The 16,387-nt window shown below is 49.0% G+C and overlaps 4 protein-coding genes across 6 annotated transcripts; 2 read left to right on the top strand and 2 right to left on the bottom strand.

Annotated features, from left to right (window-relative positions):
• Positions 1-51: 51 nt before the first annotated feature.
• LOC101063354 (huntingtin-interacting protein 1-related protein-like) lies at positions 52-7,415 on the bottom strand. Its single transcript, XM_011604752.2, has 33 exons — positions 7,273-7,415; positions 7,076-7,139; positions 6,638-6,780; positions 6,490-6,546; positions 6,329-6,409; positions 6,182-6,258; positions 6,033-6,094; positions 5,808-5,948; positions 5,676-5,733; positions 5,518-5,593; positions 5,257-5,391; positions 5,045-5,167; positions 4,791-4,974; positions 4,625-4,713; positions 4,436-4,552; positions 4,244-4,345; positions 3,970-4,164; positions 3,761-3,871; positions 3,493-3,687; positions 3,266-3,413; positions 3,087-3,173; positions 2,899-3,006; positions 2,673-2,809; positions 2,484-2,594; positions 2,346-2,404; positions 2,231-2,261; positions 2,084-2,146; positions 1,882-1,982; positions 1,699-1,804; positions 1,501-1,624; positions 1,356-1,417; positions 590-1,150; positions 52-512 (listed from the first exon to the last, which is right to left on the bottom strand). The coding sequence occupies exons 1-33, from the start codon at positions 7,351-7,353 to the stop codon at positions 474-476; spliced, it is 3,828 nt and encodes a 1,275-aa protein (XP_011603054.2). The 5' UTR covers positions 7,354-7,415; the 3' UTR covers positions 52-473.
• Positions 7,362-11,341, bottom strand: ccdc62 (coiled-coil domain containing 62). 3 transcript variants are annotated; one of them, XM_029837441.1, is made up of 13 exons: positions 10,905-11,341; positions 10,767-10,807; positions 10,518-10,685; positions 10,244-10,436; positions 10,004-10,110; positions 9,835-9,936; positions 9,575-9,746; positions 9,385-9,486; positions 9,227-9,315; positions 8,879-8,979; positions 8,628-8,736; positions 8,345-8,530; positions 7,362-8,212 (listed from the first exon to the last, which is right to left on the bottom strand). In XM_029837441.1, exons 1-13 carry the CDS (start codon positions 10,957-10,959, stop codon positions 8,147-8,149), a joined length of 1,491 nt encoding a protein of 496 aa, XP_029693301.1. In that variant the 5' UTR covers positions 10,960-11,341; the 3' UTR covers positions 7,362-8,146. The 3 variants fall into 3 exon arrangements, with proteins under 3 accessions (XP_029693301.1, XP_011603053.2, XP_029693300.1); XM_011604751.2 differs by having other exon boundaries at positions 10,004-10,170; XM_029837440.1 differs by having other exon boundaries at positions 10,004-10,170; positions 10,794-10,807; positions 10,905-11,332.
• A 46-nt stretch (positions 11,342-11,387) lies between these two features.
• denr (density-regulated protein) lies at positions 11,388-14,254 on the top strand. The gene is made up of 8 exons (XM_011604753.2): positions 11,388-11,557; positions 12,250-12,362; positions 12,450-12,469; positions 12,579-12,663; positions 13,010-13,099; positions 13,506-13,622; positions 13,702-13,841; positions 13,966-14,254. The coding sequence occupies exons 2-8, from the start codon at positions 12,257-12,259 to the stop codon at positions 14,008-14,010; spliced, it is 603 nt and encodes a 200-aa protein (XP_011603055.1). The 5' UTR covers positions 11,388-11,557; positions 12,250-12,256; the 3' UTR covers positions 14,011-14,254.
• A 236-nt stretch (positions 14,255-14,490) lies between these two features.
• LOC101063797 (hydroxycarboxylic acid receptor 3-like) lies at positions 14,491-16,251 on the top strand. The gene has a single exon (XM_003965407.3). It carries the CDS (start codon positions 14,640-14,642, stop codon positions 15,654-15,656), a length of 1,017 nt encoding a protein of 338 aa, XP_003965456.3. The 5' UTR covers positions 14,491-14,639; the 3' UTR covers positions 15,657-16,251.
• Positions 16,252-16,387: the final 136 nt, after the last annotated feature.

The raw sequence follows: 16,387 nt of genomic DNA on the forward strand, positions 1-16,387 counted from the left end.
GTCAAATAAAAGTTTAAACATGTAACATGTTGGCGAGACATGGGACATTTCCTTTTTTAAAATTTATTTAGGAGCGTACCAAATGATCTTTAATACAGTAAAAGTTACAAGCCTAGATCAAAAATCTATGCTACCAGCCCGTCTCCCTATCTACAAGCTGTTCGAGAGACTCAAGGATCAAGGCCCAAAAGGTTATTGGGAGTAGCCTCTCAGACCTGGACCAAGGATGTGCTGAGACCAGCAGCTTCTTCCTCAGACCTCTGATCACCATCACTGTCTCTGCACTCACATATTCCAGCCCCATAGGTACATAAAATAAGTCTGGAAATATTCCACCACCTTTTAATTAGCAATGATATCAAAAATACAATGATTGTGTGACGCCATCAGGTACCCACAGCACTTTAAAGAGCCGCAGATAACACAATGACAGGAATGCGTCCTGTTTGTATCAGTCTTCTTAGGTGAGACCTTCAAGACTCTGCTCCCGTTCCGCTTTCATTTTTCTTGAACTGTGACAGGAAAAGAAAAAAGAGGCATAAACATACTCGATCTGATCGAGGCGTGCAAAGGAATATCCAGCACTCACTGCATTCTTCAGCATGCTTCCGGATTTGGTGAAGATGTTTGACCTTTTTGAGGAGCTCTTGCCGGCCTCGGTGTTGTTCTGCGGGGTCTTCTTGGACAGAGACGGCGAATGGGCGCGGCCCGAAGTGTTTGACGGCGACAGCAAGTTAGTCTGAGGGCTGAAGTAATTCTGGGTTGGGTTTAGCACGATGGGCTGAGCGGGGATGTACGGACGGGAGGACGGGAAGGTTTGAGGAGGGGCGAAGGACTGAGCGGGAGGGGTGAACATGTGGCTCTGCGAGTAGGTGTGAGGCTGTGGCATCGAGTAGGGCTGCGTGGGAGCTGGGGCGAAGGGATTGATGGGGGGGAAGCTCTGCGTGTTCAGGTAAGGCTGCGCCTGGTGCAATGACTGGAGCGCCGGTGTGGAGTCCAGCAGCGTTGGCGGTGGTGGGGGTGGGAAGCTATCGGCGTCATCATCGCCACCGTTGGCTCCAGGGCCTCCGAGCACGTAGTGCCTCTTCCTCAGCTCCCCCAGACGGACCCGCTCTTGGTCCAGCTGCGTCTCCAGCTGCAGCACCTTCACCTGCAGGTCGACAGTATCCAGTCACACAAAATACACACGGAACTTAAACGATGCGGCCATTATTGTCGCAAAACCTCACTTTTCCCCCTAACTCGTACCCCAACACGGAGCCACTCTCTCTGATTCCATCAGAAAAAAAAGTAGCTTTTCAAAGTTTCTCTGTAATTTTAGGACTCGGAGGGGACGAGAACGTAAACGCACTCACCTGAGCTTCCATTTCCTCTTTTTTCAGTTTAATCAGAGACAGCCCAGAGAAGTCCATCACACCTGGAAACACATCAGAGCATCGGGGCTCAGTCTTGTGGACAACAACCCCTCTAATATGGGGCCGTTGCGTAAGATCTCCTCACCTTGGTCAGAGATCTGCTGCTGCCCGTGCTTGGTGGAGGTGACGACCACGGCGGCCATGTCATTGACGTGACGGGAGGCCTGCTGAAGCGTATTCAGCTTCTTGTTGCTGCGGTCGGCCTTCACCTGCAGTAGCACAGTTTAAATATGAGCATAAATGTGGCCGGAGAGGCTTCACACAGCAACTTTATGTTGCCTACCTTGGAGGCAGCAACCAGCTGCGCAGTGCTTGCAGCGATCTCATGGGAGGAGGCGATGAGCTCCTCGTATTGACCGTTTTCACTGGCAACCCGGTCAGCCGAGTCCCTACCAGCAGAGGCAACAGGGAGTTTAGCCTCCAGTTGGAGAAGAGATGATAACCAGACGTTTGCATTGACACTCACAGCAGCTGCGTGGCGCCCCAGCCCACAGCCTTAGAAGCGGAGATGAGCCCTTCCGTCCAGCGAGAATTTTTGGCATAAAATTCCGTAACAGTGGCTGCCCCCTACAGGAAGGGCATATAAACATATCACACTCGGCTGTGGTTTCTGCTCCGTCTTGAGCTGAGATAACCAAACGGCCCGATGGGGTTCCCCATCGACTCACCCTGCCCCCCTCGACGATGTCTTTCTGCAGGTCAGTAGCAGCTGTCACCAGCATATGAACAGCCTGCAGACCAAAGAGCAAACAAGGAGGAATATTGAGGGAAAATGTAATGGAGCGCAGAGAAGTGTGTAAAATGGATATCCCGACCTTCATTAGATCTGAGCAGGACCCCAGGATGCTGCAAAACAGGAAATGCATTAGATGCACGAAGCCAGTCGAAGCCAGGAGACTGTGAATGCACTAACAGATGACACCACGTTACCTCTGGTTGACCTCCAGATGAATGCCGCTGGTGTCTTTCTTCGCCTTTGTCATGATTTCCTGAAACACAAGAAGGAGGCCCGTTAACAGGAGCAGGAGCGGAGCGTCCCAGCTTTGACGGAGAGGAGCGCGTCCTCACATCCATCCGGAGCACGGCCTCTTCGATGGCGGTGGACGTAGCGATCATCTCGTTATCCACCATGGAGCCAAGCTCCTCTATCCGCACGTCCTGCCCTTTTGGGCGCAGCTCCTGAACACACAGGCACGTCAGAGGTGCAGGAAGTAGCGTTGTCCGGTTTGCTGGGCTACCGGGCTGAGCGCGCCTCACCTGTCCCAGAGTGTGGATGCGCTGGACGGTGTAGCGCACCACCGACGGGTTTGCTCCGGGAAGACTGTTCTGAAACTTCAGGTCCTTCAGGAACTGCAGGAGGCTGTTGGCGCAGTCGCGACAGCTGTCGATTAAACCTGAGAGAGATGAAGCAGGCGGCAACGTTAGCCGGTCGTTCGGAACACAGTCAGTCGATGTGCCGGACGGGTGCGAGTGCGGCTCGTACGGTCGGCCTGGTCGGTGGGAGCCGAGTGCGACGTGGCCGCCGTGTTGACGAGCGTGTCAGCGGCGAGGTGGGAGAACTGCGTGACCGACCTCAGCAAACCGCTCGCGTCTGAGGGAAATCACACCACAGAGAAGAGAATCAGAGACGCGGCCAGGCTCTAATCTGAACAGGGAGCAATGGTCCCGGACCGTGCTTGTTCCCCAGGTACACCATGTGGCTCTGCTGCAGCTTGTCTAAGGACGCCAGCGTGACCTCGGCCCGGTTCACCAAATAATCTGAAAAACAGGAGAGGGCAACAAATCTTGAGCTTCCTCCATGCTAAATCTGACTTATTAAAGCAGGGCAAACATCGGTGGTTGGTTCCCACCAGGTGAGCTGATGCAGCACAGGTGTATGGGGTCGTCCAGCTTGGACGCGGCGTCCAGTATGATGCCCTCGGCCTCCACCACAGCACACTGCAGCAGCGAGAACTGCTCCTCCTGCAGCTTCTGCGCCAGCTCGCTCTCGCGGTACGCCTGCATTGAGACGGAAAGACTCATCAGAAGGTCAACGGGACGCGCCTCGCCGCCACTGCGCCGCTCCCGAGCGCGCTACCTGCTGCTGCAGCTGGGCCTGCAGGCTCCCCAGCTCCACGCTGCTCCTCTGCCGCTCCGTCTCCACGGAGCTGTGGTGCAGCTGAACCTGCCGTCTCAGGGAGCCCAGCTCGGCCTCCTGCTCCCTCACAGAGCGCAGCAGCACCTCCCGCTCCGCCTGCAGACCTGCGAGTGTGCTGCTCAGCTGGGTGCCGCTCTGTGGAACATTTAAACCGCTCAACTACGCTTTTCTTCCACCGCAGAACCACTGAGTAAGTTAAGACTCCGACCATTTCTCTGCTCTGCAGGCTGCTGTTTGCCCGGGCCAGGTCTGCCCGAGCCATCTCCAGCTCTCGTTTCAGTCTGTCGACCTCCAGCTTCTGCTCCGCATTAATGCTCAGCTGTGGAAAGGCAGCAAAAACAAGCAGGTAGCGCCTTTCAAACAGCAGCAGTCCTGAAACACTGAAAAAGAGTTCCTGTGCACGACCAGCGCGTTTACCTGCTGCTGCAGCTGAGCTCTCAGGGCCTCCAGCTCTCGGTTGAGCCGGTCCCTCTCCAGGTCCTGATAGCCCTGCTGCTGCTGGGCCTGCTGCTTCAGGGAGGCGATCTCTGCATCCCTCTCTCGAGCGGCGCGCAGCAGCACCTCCCGCTCTGCCTGCAGAGCTGCCAGGCTGCTGCTGACCTGAGATCCCTCCTTAAACACAGCAAATGCAGATTTAGACAGAGATCAGCAGCAATACGCCAGGAGGAAAGTTGCTGTGGATGAGTCTCACTTTCTCTTTGTTTTCCAGGCTGCTGCGAAGCGCCATCACTTCCGCCTTTTGCTGCAGGAGATCCTGGTTCAGCTGTTGAGCTTCCTGCTGCTGCTGATTGACCTGATCGGGAGAGGAGGCGCACAGCTGAGGGCACATCCGGGACGCTTGCGCACCAACTGAAGGTGTTTCCTGTTCCTGCCGGTGTCTCACCATGTTCCTCTTCTCCTGCCGGAGATTTTCCAGCTCGTTTTCCACCTGGCGTTTGGCTCTCAGCAGGTCGTCCTGCTCCTGCTTTGTAGCTGACAGGAGCCTCGCCGTGTCTGCGTTCTGCACAGACTCAAATTCACCGTAAGAAACTTTTTAGCATTTTCTTCACACGCAAAAAAAGCAAGAGCTCACCTTTTTCATTAGATCTGCGTGACTGGTAATCAGCTCTGCGTGTCGCTCCTTCAGCTGAGAGAAGCGGAGCTCCGCCGCCTGAGCTCTCGCTGCGGATGAAAAAGGACAAGATGAAGGTGACACACAAACTCACTTAATCCCCCGGGACACAATTCTTTGCGCTCACTGTCTGCTTCTTTTAACCCGATCTGAGCCCCCACGCCGGCCACGCTGGCGGACAGCAGGCCCTCCACCTCCATCCGCAGCTGTTCGTTTTCCACCATGGCGAGCTGTTTGTGCGCACGCTGCTCCTCGACTTCGGCCTCCAGACGGTTGACCTGAGCTTTCAGCTCTGTCACGCACCTCTGAGCCTGAGACCGAGACAAAAGTGATGCTGGCCATGTAACGCAGATGGCAGGAAATCACGGCCCCGGAAATTACCTCAGTCTTGATGAGCTGGAGCTCCGGTTTGAGAACCTCCAGCTCTCTCTTCAGGCCGTCGTTCTCTGCTTCCCGCTGCTCCGTGGAAGCCTCAGGGGATCCCGCCTGACTGAGCAAATAATACTGTCGTGAAGAAAGCAAAATGTTAGTCGTGGCTCCAGGAAATAAAGGTTGAATGAATCATTTCGCTTTTTTCTGTCCTGGAAACACACTTGCGTGATTTGAGGCGACTCCCTGTTTTCCGCTTGTGGCTCGGCTTCCTCTTCCTCCTGCTCATCGCTCGGCATCACGGCCACGGGCCTTTTATACTCACCCAGGGCAGCCGCTCGGAGGAAGTTTGGAGGAGACTGAGGGGTAAAAGCAGGTATACGTGATGGGAAACAACCCCCACAGCCATTGAATTATCAATATCATTGTTCCTATCGGCATTGAAGAGCAACACGTGGGAAAATGTGTGGAAAAGTGTCACTTACATCCGGCAGGTCTGGGATCTGGATGATCCTCTTAAAGAACTCCATTTCTCTGGCTCTGTTGAAAAACTGTGTGAGGCTGCGGAGGAGAAAAGCGCTAATAAGAACGAATAATCCCACCACAAAGGAACGCCTTCGCACCTTCAACCTTGACAACCCACCTCATGAATAAATCACGGAAGCGCTCTCGATGTCCCAGGAGAACGTCTGCGGCGATGCCTGAAAACCCGAGCAAGTGCTGGACGTGAGGTCTGAGCCAAGTGTGTTGGTGAAGAGGTTTGTCCGATACTCACGGCTGTGAAGCTTAAACATCAACAGGACAGAGAAGTGGTAGAGGAAGGTGCAGTCCAGTATGAGCGGGACGAGCGGAGTCAGCCGGCAATGTCCTGCCGGAGTCGTACTCTTGACCCCGTTGGCGTCCATCTGACGCAGAACTTCAGGCAATCACCAAATGAAAGGACAGCATGAGGATAGTGTGGCTATTGATGAAAACAAACCCCGAAACTGCACACACCCACCCGTGTCAGACATCTTTAGCGCAGCATCAAGCCAGTCGAGCAGTTCCTGCGTCATATCCAGCCTGGAACACAAGAACACCAGCTCAGTGCCAACTACACGCATGGCTTAAAAAAATAGGCATTTGGCAGGGAAAACAAGAAAAACTTACACTTTGGTCATGTCATTTCCTGCTTCCCTGTGCAAAATCTCGTCACTGATCTCCATACTACCAGGGATCAGCTTGTGCTGTTCAAAAGGAGGTTCGTGTTCAAATGAATCAGGGTTTTTTCCACAAACACAGCAGGATCCCACTTACCTTTGCGTTAAATTCCATTTTAAGGCAGAGATATTTGGCATACAGGGCAACAACGTGGCCATACCGATCATGCAGTTTTCCCTGGGAAGAGCAGAAATTCCAATCATAATGGACACATAACGTGTGTGTTATTGCTGTGTTATAATGCCACGTGTGCTGACCCATAGATGACCCATATCTTTGACGGTGTGACAGTGTCGGTAAGAGTCTTGAACCACCTGCACGTCAGAGGAAACACGCGTCAAACAGAATTGACATTTTTTGGGGGGGGTTAGAGTGAAATGAGGTGATGTCGAGGCTCAGACGTGCATTTCTGTGTCCCTCGCGCAGCACTTTGTGCAGCAGGTAGCAGAACTTCCAGCTGATCAGGGCGTTGCTGGACAGAGGCAGGTTCAGGGTGTAGGACCAGAAGCTGGTGGCGCCCCCCTCCTTATGGGTTCCCATGATGATCGCTTAACGGCTGTCAAGGAACCTACATGACAATCACCCCCAAACTGACCCGAGTTTGTAGAGATACACGGATTCCTCTGGTGTTTTACATATGGATCCTATAGGAGCAGCCCTTCTTTAGATAGTTGAGAGGAACTTTCCCTCACAGTTACACTTTTCTTTTGAGATTTGTTGAATAAGGGGCACAAACAGAGTTTTTTTTTTTAACCTAATCTGAAATATCAGCCCGATCAAACACATCAAACTACCAGAAACAGCTCACAGCAGGTCTGGCTCCGAAAACACACGAAAGGATACTGCGCACATACTTCTGTTTGGGTGGCACTTCAGCTGACGTGACCGTTTTACTGAGACTCTGAAGCTGGAAGAAGCACGACAGAGATCAAAGTAACTGCTTACATACGAGATTTAATCAGTTAATTATTGCACCGGCGTTGATTAAAGAGGATTTTAAAGGGCTGTTGATAGAAGCGTTCATCAAATTCGACACTTACCTGTTGTTTATTAAATTGCTCTTTCTCCGCAGCCAGAGCCTTTTCAGTCTTATTTTCATTTTTGGTCTTTTGTTTGCTCATGTTGTCGCTTCACTCCGGCCAAGGCTCGATTCTATGAACCCGAGTTTCGGCTGCTCGTCGGCGCTTTTGCTCCGCTTCAAGGCAAAAACTGGTGCGTCTGGTCAGTTCGACAACAAAGAAGTCATCCTTCATTTACCTTCTGAAGACCAGTAATGCTCAGATTCCCTTTTGTTCGATCCAAACGTAAAACCTGTCCGTCGTGCGTAAATAGCGCTGCCAAATGCGTAAAAACGCGCACAGGAAAATAAATCAGGGACGAATTAATGTTAAAATCAGGAAAGAAAATTGTCACTAATATGGCGTTAATATGTCTTTTTTATTATTTGGTTTAAAACTACACAACAACCCAGTTACAAAATAAAGTAATAAAAACTAAAGAAAACACGAAGGCTAATTTGCTCCCAGTCGCCAGTTGAATGCGTCGACAGTGAAACTGGAAAGACCAGAGAGCCAGCACTCCACAGCCCTGTAGGACTGGTTTCACATCTCGCCCACTTCACGCAATCAAAGCTTTTCAAAATCATAGATAAGATTTCTCTTTTAAAAACGCACAATATGTGCTGTTTAATGTCTGATACACAAACAGTAGAAAAAAACCCCACAGAATCAAGAATGTAAAAAGGCTCCATCTTTAGCATTTTTACTACTTTGGATCAGGTGTTTTGAAAGCACATTTCATTATTTTGTCTGTGTAGATTCATTATTTTCTTAACAAAACTGTGATTGTCTGATTACAAAGGTTCAATAACACTGATTTTGTTGTCTTTGGTGAATCCTGGAGGGTGTTTTCTGGCTACGGTGAGGTCGTCCACGTGTCTGGCTGGGGTGGCGGGACGGCTGTGGGTGGAGTCCCACCATCCTGTTGAAAGAGAAAAGACAATAAAACACGTTCTGTCAGAGCACACCCAAAGCAAAGGCCTGACACCACTGTTGTGACTGCACCCCTGAACAGAGATATCCAAAATAAACCTGAAGTGGAACCCATTCCCACCCTCTGCGTCGTCCCGGTGTGGCAGCAATGACACGTGTGGTGTTTCCGAGGGCGGTCGGTGGTCGAAGGGTTGTTGAGTAAGAGGCTGGGGGGTGTTGAGCCGCTGTGCTCTGACGCGCCCATGATGACCTGCCTGGACTCCTCCAGCAGCTGCTGCAGAGAACCACTGGACGAAAGGACATCAGCCTGGTGGGAGAGAGACCAGGCCAGGAAATGGAAGGAGACTCCCAGAGCGATGTCACAAACATCTTTATTTCTAGTCATAAAGATGACATCATCTTACCTCCATCAGGTGGGTGGAGTAGCCCCCCAGGTCTGCGTCGACTGTATTCTGCAGCCCCAATGCCGAAGGTGACCGTTTGTCCAAACGGACACATTTTGTCTCCCCCTGACTGAGACGTCCAAAAGATTGAGACATCGCTAAAACATTAGTAATCCAAGTACCCACAATGCCTCATTATGAGTTCAGAAAACAAGGCCACGCCCCCAGGAAAGCTGTCTGCATTCACTGAGATTTCCCTCTGAAAGAATCACCTGCCGTCTGACCCCTGGCTGACCTTTCCTCTCCTGGTGTCATGGGCGCGCTCCAGGTTCAACTGCAGGAGCTGCAGGTCATTCCGCTGATTCTCACACACCTGAGGGACACACAGGGAAGATATTCCCTCTAATTCAAACCTATTTTTACTGTTAAGCTGTTTAGATAACCATCATGGACAAGACAATGACCCAGAGAGAAAAAAATCCCACTCAGTTATGCTGCCGGACCAGAAAGATGCCTCCGAGTTCACCTTCAGGAATGAGGAAACGCGCCTCGGCGCTCTCAAATGAAAGCGCCCCGTGTTGCGGCGGCCGTCGGGAGGGACGGCAGGTGAGACGGCGTACCTGCTGTAGGCAGCGCAGCTCCGACACGGTGCGTTCCTGTTTGGAGCGAGCCAGTTCCAGCAGCTCATCTTTCCAGCTGTCTCCCTCTCCTGGTGACCAAGGAGGAAACAGTTGGTCAGGAAGCCGCTAACGTGTCTGCTGCGTTGCGGCTCTCGTACCAGACAGGAGCAGGTCCCTGTGAAGCAGCTGCAGCTCCTGTTTGAGGCGGATGATCTCCTCCCTCTGCGTGCTGCTCTGCGTTAAATGCTGCTGCAGCTCCTCTACGGCAACAACAGAAGGCAGGATTGACGGACAGATGAAACATAAGCCAGCGGTCTTTTGGAGAGGAAACAGGGTCGACATGCACACCTTTAAGCTGCGAGAGTCCCTGTTTTGCCTCTCTGTGCCGGCGTTTCATTTCCTCCAAGTCTTTCAGGAGTTTATTTTCCCTCGACCGGCTCTCCCTGAGCAGCGCCTCCAGCTCTCGGAGACGCACCGTCAGCTCGATGATGTGGCCGGAAGCCTCGACCACATCTTTGTCCTGACGGGGGGAAACGGCATTACATTTAGGGACCAACGAAAGACTAGATGTCATCACAAAGGTTACACGACTGAAACATATGGTGCACCTTAAGCTTGAGCATGGAACTCAGCTCCTCCTCCCTGACCTGCAGAGAGCCAACTTTGTAGGAAAGAGTCATGACCGTGGAGTTGAGACTCTGGTTCTTCTCCTAAGAGACACCACAGTGACCTCCTGACCGCTTCTGGCCTATTTTTGCATCGTCGTGTAAACCGTACCTCAAAGTCTTCGCATTTTTGGCTGATAGACTGCTGCTTTTGCCGGAACTCACCGAGCTGCTCCCGGGCGACGCGGAGTTCCTTTTGGACCTCCTTCTCCCTGGATTCTACCACCCAGGCACGTTTAGTTAGAACTCTGATCACCTCGTTGCGTTTCTGCAGCTCCTCTGCACAGACAGCGTAAATCTCTTTCCTACAGCGGCGTACGCGTGTGTGGATCCTCACGGTTGGAGTCCTCACCGTCCAAATGTCTGCACCTCTGCTCCATCGTGAGCATCCGCCGCCGGTCTTGTTCCCAGGCTTGAATTTGCTTGTGATGAGAGGCAGCCATGGCGTTCAGCTCCCGTTCCCTGTCCTTCAGCTCAGCCATCAGCAGCTGGAGCTCTCTTCTCTGCCGCTGGATGGTGGAGCCACCCGGGTCGTTCGCATGGAACTTTCACAGAAAGACACACGTGTCACACGTGCACGTGCAACCCTAGAGACACTTCAGATCAGGCGGCATTTGGATTTGCACCTGCAAACAATGGATGGTGGCTTGTTGGATGTGATCGGTGCCCAGACCTGATCTCCCCTCAGGGGGCCGCATGCTGGAGGCACCCAGGTCCACAGCTGGGATGGGGGGTGAAGACATGCTCAAGCTTTTCACCACCCTTGGTTTGCCCCTTGACACGCAACCATTTTCCTTAAAATTAAAAAAGGTAAATATATAAACAAGTCTATAAAAAGGCATTTTCGGCTTTTACTGAATGGAAAGGTCACCGACGGTTTTGACTGGAGTACTGTGCCAGACCTCAGCTGTCGTGTCTAAAACAGAAAAATATATCAGTTGGGGGGAATGTACATATTTCACATTTATATTATAATCGCCTTAAAAAACGAGAACGTGATTTTTTTTTTTTACCATCGGACCAAGGGAAGCGTGAGGCGTTTCCATTCGCCGCGATCCCTTCGTCCATAGCATCCTAACAATTCCCGGAACTAATGCATGGTCCAACACACATTATTTCTTGTTTTTCACCAACAGTTTTGTGCTTCTTTCTTTGTTGTAGTGGGTTCCGTGCGTGCATCCTCTGTGCACCCTCGGCTCGCTAAGTAAGGAAGGCTAAAGTTCCACCTCTGAAAGCAACTCCAACATTAAAAAAAGAAACGCGTCCAATTAAACAAGTCGAATTCTTTCACATGTCAGAATTGCCCTTCGGCATTACTAAACACTGTAGGTGCAATATGGCCACCGTACAATATATATATTAAACTTTGAGCTCTGACTATTGTTAGCTTTAAACTTGTTTTGTCAACTAGCCGAAGTGGAACTACCAATGACGTCATACCAACGTATTTGCTTGTAGTTACACACTCCGAGTAAGAGGGGGCGCTGTTGCGACCTAGTGAATACAATGATCAACCGAATAAGAAGCGTTACAAGGCGTGCTCAAAGTATATCACCATTCACCAACTGTACCTCATTCAATAAGAATGATTTCCTTAAACTTTGACTAACGCTAGAAATGCTGGTGGTTTTACGGAGCGGACATTAATAAGAGTTACTTTTGTGGGGTACGTAACTCGACATATCATCCATACTACTGCGTCTTGTTCTGTTGCTGTACGTTATCAAGATGTTTAGCAGCTAAGCTAAATCCCAGTGAACTGATGCGCTAGCGTTGACAGCTGTGTGATTCAAAGTTATTTAATGAATAAAGCCAGTGACACAACATTTGGAAATGTTCCACCCTAAGACCCCAGGAGAAAAATTATCCGATTTGGTAGTTTGTCTACATTGCACAATCATTGTAAGTGACATGGTGCACCTTATACCACAGAGCTGCATGTGTTAAGTTAGCTAGCCAAGGCTAGTTGTGGCACCTTAGATCATATTTAAGGGGCCAATGGTCTGGAGCCGTGCCTTAAAATGGCACCAGGGGAACGGACCAGGGTGCTATTTCTGCTAATATAAGCTTTGTGTTGACGTTAGCTCGATGACGCTAATTGAATTTGATGTATCTGCTGACTGCATAGCTGTGCCATGTTTAGGCTAGGATGATGTGCAGTAATTTTGGAAGGAGTCTTTTGCATTTATGACCACATTAGATTCTAAGAATATCAGTTCAAGATGTTTTTAGGGTTCTGTGTAACCAAAAGGTCCCTTTTTTACAGTAAAATGTGATGTCAACTTGATATCTCGGCCCATGCCCCGACTAATTTACAGTTTAACACTGTTGTATTATGTATCTGTTTTTTCTGTATAGATAATTTATGATGGCTACTACTGAGATGGACTGTGGTTCTTCCGAGAGCAAATCAGAACAAGGGTCTATGGACCCTGATTCAAAATACCCATTGAAAGTTCTTTACTGTGGAGGTACATTTATGCAGTAGCTCAAATTCTTCTGGTGTTTATTCAGGCTCTCTTTCACAGTGTGATACAGATTTTGCTTTGTCTTTCTAGTGTGCTCTTTGCCTACAGAGGTAAGTTCAACTCTGTGACTAATTGTCTCGTGTGAAGCATTTAATGAGAACTATTTGGAGATTGAAGCCGTTGCTGAGGTTATAACTGCATCCTCATTATTGTTTGCAGTACTGTGAGTACATGCCCGAGCCAGCAAAATGTCGGCAGTGGCTTGAGAAAAACTTTCCTGATGTTTTTGCAAAGTTGACTGTAGGTAAGTGTCAGACTCGAGCGATTAACACTTGTTAAATGTATACTTATAGCATGCTTGAGCATTCTAGACAGCATGATGACAATACAATAAAATAACCACCATAACTGACCTAAATAATCTCACTGTAAAATCCTAAATATGAAAACACTAGAAAGTCAAATAAATTGTTCAAAAGGTAAATCTAAACCAGTTTATCGTGGTGTATTGAGAGCTCCATTACAAAATTGGAAGACACTTCAAACATCTAATAGTCAGCATCATCCAGGTAGACCCATAACGTTTATCCAGTCCTGTGAGTGTTTTGTTTGCCAAGTTGTTCACATTTTTCTGTATTTTTGTCCTACTGACCCCAGAGGAAATGCACCCAAGCAGGAATCTGGCACTGGAGACGCTCCCCCTGCAGGCGAGGATGAAGAGAAAAAGAAACAGAAGAGAGGTACAGTCATCAGATATGAGGCTACGTAAATATGTTAAAAGCGTAAATTGACAATTATCGTCTCATCGGTCTTTAATGAGCCATCACACCCTCTCTGTGTGTCATGTGATAAACTCACAGTTTGCAGTCGAATTGCTAAGTCCTACAGGAGCAACAGGAAGTGTTTGGATGTCATTTGACCATTATATAGTGATGCTGATAGTATTATAAATGGGGAACGTGCACTATTCTCTCCAAGTCACTGATCTTATCCTGAATATTGAATGCTGGATTCCAGCATGAAAATAATGAATTCATCCTGTTGATTATCTCAAAGGTGATCCAGCAGGTTGGTTTGTTCTCTTCCTTTGTAAAGGTGTGTAAATCCTAATACATCTCTGTTTTACACATTTCTATGTATATTCAGGTGGGAGAGGCCAGATTAAACAGAAAAAGAAAACGGTTCCTCAGAAAGTGACGATAGCAAAAATCCCAAGATCCAAGAAAAAATATGTCACACGGGTCTGTGGCCTGGCAACATTTGGTAAGTAGTGTTTTACTGTTTAATCCGTCCGTTCAGCCCTTTGTTCTCAATCTCAAAGGTGCGTCTTCCTCTTCCGCAGACATTGATCTTAAAGAGGCTCAGCGGTTCTTTGCCCAAAAGTTCTCTTGTGGTGCCTCAGTTACAGCAGAGGATGAAATAATCATTCAGGGAGATTTTACAGATGACATCATTGACGTCATTCAAGAGAAGTGGCCTGAGGTGAGTTCATTCCTGCCCAGATACGCTGCCCCGTTAGCTCAGTGGGGCTGGAAAGTTTGGGTCTTGTTCTACTGAAATATTCCAACAACTCGGTGCTGAGACAGAACATGTGTTTCTGTTCTAGGTGGATGATGACAGCATCGATGATTTGGGGGAAGTCAAGAAGTGAAGACCAAATATGCACTTTTTTTTTTTCTTGAAACGGATGTGACCTGTAAGAGCGACAACTTGGCCAAATGTACACATCGAGTCATTTTATAACTATTTTATTTACCGATAAGAAAAACTCCGGACTTGGCCACTCACTGCTTTCTGTCTTTTGCCAAAGGTGTGGTACCGTATGACATGAATTCCTCCCAAAACGTTCTTCACTCATGCGATCTGTAGGCTAATAAATTTCAGTCTCCCCTTTCTGTTTGTTTTTCAGTTGTAATCTTTCGTCACCATTAAAATCCTCTATATTTCAGGGTGGAAACTTGTTTTGCCCTGTTTTATGGGAGCTAAGTGGCTGCAGGCACTTGTTTTCGACTCATTCCCCACGAGTGAACTGATTCCCCTGTATAATAGTATTTTAATGAGTGCGCACACCTTAGGAAGATATCATTTAGCCTTTGTTTCTATGTTCCTCTGGGTCAGTGCCACTTCCCCAAAGATAAGCCAAAGTGCGCAGACGCCCCACTCATGATTTAGACTGTTTGTCCGGTGAAAAAATTTGCATGTGCGCAAACAGTTACCCTCTAAAGAAGCCATCTGGTACGGCGCGCGGCATATCTGTGTTGACATTAGGCTGTGGAACAGATGAACTGGCCTTCGCCGACGGCTCAAACGATGAACGGGTCTGAGTCGGAGTGCTGCGCCTTCGAGGCTCCCATCCTGGACCAGCTTCTGCCGCCGATCCTGATTTTAGAGTTCATGTTCGGGTTGATGGGAAACTTTGTTGCCCTGTCCATGTTCATCTTCTACATGGACACGTGGAAGCCCAACTCCGTGTACCTCAGCCACCTGGCTGTCGCTGACTCCATCGTGCTCTTCTGCCTGCCGTTCAGGGCAGATTATTACAGGCGTGGGAAAGACTGGCTTCACGGCGATGCCGCCTGTCGCATCCTGCTCTTCCTGCTGGCAGCAAACCGCGCGGCGGGGATCTTCTTCCTGACGGCCGTGGCCGTCGACCGTTACTTGAAGATCGTCCACCCGAGGAACAGGATCAACCAAATGGGCCTGTGCTACGCCCTCGGTGTCTCCGTTGGCCTGTGGGGTCTGATTTGTCTGGCCACAGGTTACCTCCTGTTCGAAGAGCACTTCTTCATCAACGGCAACCGCACGCAGTGTGAGAGTTTCAACATCTGCATGGGTTTTAGCCCCCTCAGCACCTGGCACAATGCTTTCTACATCGTCCAGTTCTTCCTTCCCACTGCCATCGTGGCCTTCTGCACGCTCAGAATAACCTGGCAACTGAGAGACAGAAACAGGACGATGGACAAAAGCGGAAAGATCAAGCGTGCTGTTCAGTTTGTCACGGCTGTGGCTTTAATTTTCATTATCTGCTTTTTCCCCAGCACCATTTCACGCATCGCTATATGGATCCTTAAAGTGTGGTACAATGAATGTCAACATTTTCAAGAAGCCAACCTGGCTTTTTATACATCTGTGTGTTTCACCTACTTCAACAGCGTCCTCAACCCTCTGGTTTATTACTTTTCAAGCCCTGCTTTTAGTGGCACTTTCAGAAAGCTTCTGAACAAGCTGCTGAGGAGGAAGGAGAAAGATCCAGAATCTTCTGGGAATGACGTCTCCACCATTGATGGAAGGATTTAAACAGGTCTGGCTGTGTTCTCTAAAAATTGTAAACAGTAAGATTTAAAAGTTGTAGATCGAGGCTTGGGAATGAGTAGGGCAATTCAGACGATTAGGCTGCAGACTTTACAGAAATGATTGAAACTTTATGCCTGAAAATTGATCCAAATTTATTTTCCCTTCTGGTCATTGTAGTTCCAGTTCCTGCAGCGATTGTAAACACGTCTTGTTTGATTCACCATATTGTTGTTTTTGCACTCTTCTGTCACATGATTCACATCTGTTGTTCACCCGCGATGATGTTGAACGGCCGTCGAGATCTTAATATGCATAATACGAAGATTCACCTTTTCAACCGCATTCAACTTGCACGTTATAGCGAATGAGTTACTCTATTTTTGCTGTAAATATTTCACCAGTGAACGTGAAGTTTCTGTAACGGCGCAGCGCCGTCTGGAAACGGACAATACACGAGACTGTGGTAGATTGGCGTATTTTCGGATTTTATCCCACACGGTGAAAAAATATATCTGCTCTTTCCCTCCTATTTGCTGTACATATTCGAACTGTAAAATTTAGATCGCACCAAATAAACGCAAGCGGCGACTTGTTGTGTCAAACGAGCATCCTCCTTATTCCTTTCTTGGTCGCTTTTGCTTAATAAAACAACATTTTTACATATTAGTTGTTGGCTATACGAGCTCACGTTCGGACATGTGAAGGGAGCATCGGTAGCAAGTGTGACGTCTTTC

Source organism: Takifugu rubripes, chromosome 6, assembly GCF_901000725.2.
Source record: "Takifugu rubripes chromosome 6, fTakRub1.2, whole genome shotgun sequence".
In the NCBI taxonomy this organism is placed as follows: Eukaryota; Metazoa; Chordata; class Actinopteri; order Tetraodontiformes; family Tetraodontidae; genus Takifugu; species Takifugu rubripes.

What these genes read in the sequence shown, in the direction of transcription:
- ccdc62 (XM_011604751.2), bottom strand. Translation starts at nt 10,959, where the DNA reads ATGGACGAAGGGATCGCGGCGAATGGAAACGCCTCACGCTTCCCTTGG. An exon ending in ACGCTTCCCTTGGTCCGATG is followed by an intron (nt 10,808 to 10,904) that starts GTAAAAAAAAAA and finishes TTTCTGTTTTAG; the next exon opens with ACACGACAGCTGAGGTCTGG. An exon ending in AGCTGCGCTGCCTACAGCAG is followed by an intron (nt 8,980 to 9,226) that starts GTACGCCGTCTC and finishes TGTGTCCCTCAG; the next exon opens with GTGTGTGAGAATCAGCGGAA.
- LOC101063354 (XM_011604752.2), bottom strand. Translation starts at nt 7,353, where the DNA reads ATGAGCAAACAAAAGACCAAAAATGAAAATAAGACTGAAAAGGCTCTG. An exon ending in TCCCACCGACCAGGCCGACC is followed by an intron (nt 2,810 to 2,898) that starts GTACGAGCCGCA and finishes CATCTCTCTCAG; the next exon opens with GTTTAATCGACAGCTGTCGC. An exon ending in AGCTGGTTGCTGCCTCCAAG is followed by an intron (nt 1,625 to 1,698) that starts GTAGGCAACATA and finishes GTGCTACTGCAG; the next exon opens with GTGAAGGCCGACCGCAGCAA.
- denr (XM_011604753.2), top strand. Translation starts at nt 12,257, where the DNA reads ATGATGGCTACTACTGAGATGGACTGTGGTTCTTCCGAGAGCAAATCA. An exon ending in GAAAGTTCTTTACTGTGGAG is followed by an intron (nt 12,363 to 12,449) that starts GTACATTTATGC and finishes TTGTCTTTCTAG; the next exon opens with TGTGCTCTTTGCCTACAGAG. An exon ending in TGTGCTCTTTGCCTACAGAG is followed by an intron (nt 12,470 to 12,578) that starts GTAAGTTCAACT and finishes TATTGTTTGCAG; the next exon opens with TACTGTGAGTACATGCCCGA.
- LOC101063797 (XM_003965407.3), top strand. Translation starts at nt 14,640, where the DNA reads ATGAACTGGCCTTCGCCGACGGCTCAAACGATGAACGGGTCTGAGTCG.